This window comes from Haplochromis burtoni, unplaced genomic scaffold, assembly GCF_018398535.1.
Source record: "Haplochromis burtoni strain Fernald_Lab_line unplaced genomic scaffold, NCSU_Asbu1 Contig_82, whole genome shotgun sequence".
Taxonomy (NCBI): Eukaryota; Metazoa; Chordata; class Actinopteri; order Cichliformes; family Cichlidae; genus Haplochromis; species Haplochromis burtoni.
In genome coordinates, this window is record NW_024582443.1 from 163,245 (window position 1) to 168,166 (window position 4,922).

The 4,922-nt window shown below is 41.7% G+C and overlaps 1 protein-coding gene across 1 annotated transcript in view; it reads right to left on the reverse strand.

The window, feature by feature from the left end:
* Nucleotides 1–4,922, reverse strand: part of ttc5 (tetratricopeptide repeat domain 5) — a gene marked incomplete at its 3' end in the record, with an annotated part of 6,281 nt that continues 1,359 nt past the window's right edge. Inside the window, 8 exon segments of the mRNA XM_005925859.3 lie at nt 1–120; nt 207–351; nt 466–680; nt 1,313–1,516; nt 1,637–1,728; nt 1,821–1,971; nt 3,420–3,631; nt 3,722–3,854. Coding sequence (XP_005925921.1) covers nt 1–120; nt 207–351; nt 466–680; nt 1,313–1,516; nt 1,637–1,728; nt 1,821–1,971; nt 3,420–3,631; nt 3,722–3,854 — 1,272 coding nt within the window.

The following is a 4,922-nucleotide window of genomic DNA, read 5'->3' on the forward strand; positions in this document are numbered from 1 at the left end:
TCACTCGCTCTGAGGCTTGTAGCTGACGGAGGCAGCGATCTGACTTTTAACGTTTTGCTTCTTGCCGTTGACGATGAGCAGCAGAGGAGAGTCCACTCGTATACTTCTAAAATCAAGTGACTGGTAGAGAGGACAGGAGAAGGTCACATACTCAGTCAGACGTTATTGCGTTGATTGTAAACAGCATTCATTAATGCAACACTTACCTTATCTTTATGGGTTATACTGTGTCGTTTAACTTGAGGTTCAGGAATGACTACAGAATCTCCTATTAGGACGCCCCAGCTATCTGCTGTGTTGTAAACCATCACCACTATACAAGTCTCCTCACTGTCCACCATGCCAAACGTACTGGAGGAAAAATAAAAAAGAAGATTGTAAGATTTTACATTGCTTCACTTTTACAGCCAGAGTCGAGCTGCACGTGCATTAAAGGACCATTACTGTTAAATAAGATTCTCTTACAAGGCCATGCGACCCTCAGAGGCCAGGCTGAACACCACCTTCCCCAGAGCGGCCACCCCAGCATTGTGGCCATGTGTCAGGGAGGAAAGTGTCCGGGGTTCCAGGCTGCCCACACGGCCTGCCGGGGAGCGAAACTGAGGAGACGAGCAGGGGCCCAAAGCAGACGTGTTGAGGTTCGACAGCATCGTCCGTAACCGGCGGGCTTTCACCTTCCCCTGAACACACAAGGCAGACTGAAGCTTAAGGGAAAAACTAGAGTCAAATGTGCTCTTTGCTGCCATCAGGTGGTAAAAAAACAACTTGTATGTCACTCTGATAAGCATTTATAACAGTGGAAGCAAACAGGCTCAAAGGTCATGTGCTACTCATACACATAACTATGACTAACAATAAAGACAACGTGTGTAATAAAAAGATGACATTAAAGAAATTATGTGATCTTAAAATACTTGAATTACGTTTAACCACTTCAGTTAACTCTACTCTTCTCTTCTTTTTTTAAATCCGTACTTGACTCAATGACATGATTTCTGTAGCCATTATTTTGTGTCAGGAGTCGAGAGCTACATCATTTAGATTACCCTTTTACTCTAGGCAGATATCACTTTGCTGCCACTGATTACATGTCAATCATTAACATTTTGGAGTATTACCGGGTATTTTACAGCATCAGCATGTCAGAGCATACTTAGTCATTGATAATATTAAATCTGGTGGTGGCTGATAAACCACCTTGGAGACTCTTAGCCCGACCAAATCACAGCATGATTTTCACCGACTTCTTTTCTGTACGTTTTTGTAACAGGACATAAACAGTATGCCGGTACTTTTGTAAAGAGTCTCCTACCTTGTTCTGTAGGAGTTCGGTCACTTTCTCCAAATATTCCAGCAGCTGCTTCTCTCTCTCTGGTGGCTCCTTCCAGCCGGGGTCGAGCTCGGCGGCTCGACTGTAGCCGGCGAGCGCAGACCCGTACATCTCCTCGTACTGGAACAGTGTGGATCTGTTGAAATGCAGCTCTGGGTAACAAGAGGCAGCTCGATCCACCGTCTCCTACACAGGAGGGAAACGGGAATAAAATACAGATGCGCATGTTGATTATTTATTTACGGTATTCATTTTATTATTTGTCGGTATTCCCTCTGGTGTGTATCCGTTTAAGTCTGTACTCACAGATTGTGTGTAGGCACTTAGAGCTTGTTGAGATAGCTGTGGATTCTGTCCACAAGTGAAAAACAGCGACACGTAGGCATTTCCCAGGATATCTGTAAAAACAAAGGCAGAACGACATGAATTAATGCCCCAACAGTCTTTAGCATCTCTAACAAAGAGCACCGTCTGTCTTCACTCTACTCACACCAGGACGTCCCATCCTTCACGTCCAGCTGCACGGCCTGCCGGGCCATGTCCACGCTTTCCAGCACCTGCTTGCCGTGAGCGTCGTTGTCAGCCGCGGGCAGCTGCCTCAGCACCATGGACAAGTTACGAAGAGACACTTTGTTCTTGCTCTACAGAGGTGGAAAACAAAACATACTAACATGAATGAATCCTAACAGAAAGGATAGGAGATGTTATCTGGATTAATGCTCAGGAATAGCTTTTCAATTCACCAGATGTTGTTGCAGAACACTTCAGTGGAAGTACTGACAGGGATCGGGAAAGCAGGCATATTTCTCCCACATTGGCTGTTTGTTATATCCAGAATTGAATTAAAAATCCTGCTCCTCACAAACAAAGTCTTGAATAATCAGGCTCTCGTCTTAAAGACCTCATAGTACCGCATCGCCCCGTTAGAGCTCTTTGCTCACAGACTGCTGGCTTACTTGTTGTTTATTAGCTTATAGTTAAGCATAGCTGAATCAGGTGACCCTGAACAATCCCTTAGTTATGCTGAAATAAGCTTAGGCTTAAACTTCCCATGATTCACTGAGCATTTCTTCTTCAATCCCTGCTTTTCACTCACAATGTGCTTATCCACCACTATTGTATCAGTCAGTTTTCATTATTAATCTCTGGCTCTCTTCCACTGTGTCACTTTTATCCAGTTTCCCTCCCCTCATCCCCCACAGGTCACAGCAGATGGCTGCTCCTGCCTCAGTCTGGACCTGCCAGGGGTTTCTTCCTGTTAAAAGGGAGTTTTTTCTTCCCACTGTCACCAAGTGCTTGCTCAAAGGGGGAGCGTCTGACTGGGAGTTTTCTCTGTATTATTGCAGGGTCTTTAATATAAAGCGCCTTGAGTGATTTGGCGCTATATAAATAAAACTGAACTGAACGACAGTTTGGCATTTTAAAAATGTGGTAGTTTTGTAATTTGACAATATGGCTACATGTTTTTAGCAAACAGCATTGTGTTTTTATACAGTATTAGACAGAACACAAAAGTAAGTTATTGAATATTTTCTTTGCTTACTAAAGTATATAAAGGTCTTTTTTTGTATTACTGATTCTTGTGGTGTGAATGAACGAGTCTGAAAACTTTGCAGCTTTACCAAAGTCAACAACTACCCATCACACACGTCCAAAGAGCTGAACAGATTGTTCAGATAACTAACTATGGTTGCGATTAAAGCGTCAGACCAACAACTACGGAGATAATGAGCTAATATAATATAATAATCTAACAGATCTGTCTGCCTGAGCAGAGATCAGCTGAACACAAACCAATTTGAAGTGGATTTTGTGTTTCCTGGTTTGGGTTCAATGATTAGAAATGTGGAGATTGTTTCACCAGTAACTGGAAACTTGGGTCACATCACATAAACTGAAAATGTATTAATATGTGTATAATAATTATTCATAATAAAGTTTGAATTACAAGAGATTCCCGGAATAAATTGTGGGGGGGAAAAAAAAAATAAAAAATGGAGTAACCTGGTAAAAGCAGGAGTGTTTGCAGGTATGGAATGTGAGAAGACAATAAACCAAAGAGGACAAACCTTCCTTTCTCCATCATTACCTGCTGTAAGGCACCAGTGAAGCAGTTTTTGGCACCGATCAGGTCTCCTTTTTTCCAGTACTGCTCCCCTAACGTGTTCCAGCCCTCCACCAGGCCAGGCTGCAGCTTCACCGCGCGGGACAGACACTCCTCTGCTGCAGCACTGAAGTCTGGAGCCACGTTCAGACATCGTCCCTTTTGCAGCAAGAACTCGGCTTTGTGTTTAAAGGCGTCTGTTGGAAGTTGTAAACGGAGCAGTTGTGAATGAAAGCCTGCAAATTAACTCACTTTTTTTTTTTTTTTAAATTTAAAGAGACTCTTACCTTCTTTTTCCTCCAGCTTCTTCAGCGTTTGTGCCATCTCCTCTGCTACGTCGCTGTGTTTCCGTCCTGCATCCTCCACACTGTGAGTCTCAAAATAACAATCTCTGAACTTATACAGCTCATCCACCAGCTCCTGTCGGGAGAGAAGACAAGAAACAGACATAAAAATTGATCAAAAACACATTTCTCTTAACCACATCTGCCTGTAGTACAACACTGAGACACAACAACACATCAACAAATACTGCTGAGGAGTGAAACTACCCAAGTAACTAATAATTTAACTAGTACTAACAGTTTATACTACACTTGGGAATGTTCTGTGCAAAAGTGTAGCCACTGCAGATTTCTTTACACCATGTTAGAAAACAGGTGTACAGCGATTTATTAAAATTAATAAACATATATGGAAATACAGTATACAAAGGCAAAAAAAAAAAGGAGTCTTTGGGAATAGTTCTTGTGGCTTCTTTTATGACATTCAAAGCTCTTCTTTGGATGCTGGCTGCCTTTTGTTCTGTTCTCTGTGAAGATGATCCTAAACCCCTGAAGACAAACAATGGAGCCACTGCCCATCAGACTTTTTCCACATGGATCAAAATATGACGTTATTATCTGTGTTCAGAATTTCACTAATTTTGATAAGATCGTCAACATCACTGGCTCTCATCAGTACATACTAACAATGATTTGGACCAAAAAACACTGTCATATGTAAAATTTGGGTTCATCACTCCATCAGACCTGTTGCCACTGATTTTCAGTCCAGTTGTTACGTGTGTGGGCAAACCGCATTTTTCCTATTTCTTAAGTACATGACTTTCAGTTACTGTTCCATCTACTATAGTTATTTTTTTTAAGCCTGTCTTTTCTTATTTTGTCCACCACTTGTTCAGTTTCCTTATTTTTCTTAAGGACACACTGCACACCATGCATGAGATATAGCATAGTTTTACGCTAATACCTCTTTGGGAATCGCCCATTTGTGCAAAAATACCGTTTTCTGTCTGTCAAGCTGTTATCTTTCGCGTTTTCCATAGATACGACTAAAGAAGTTGGAAGAAATTATGCATTTTTGTGACAAGCTGCTGATAAAAAAAGTCCCTATTAGTACAAGAAAATAAATATTAGTACAAGACTTTTGTGCGGTATTGTGTTACTGCATGTTCACTGTTAGTTTTTTCTCGTTTTCTAAGTTAAC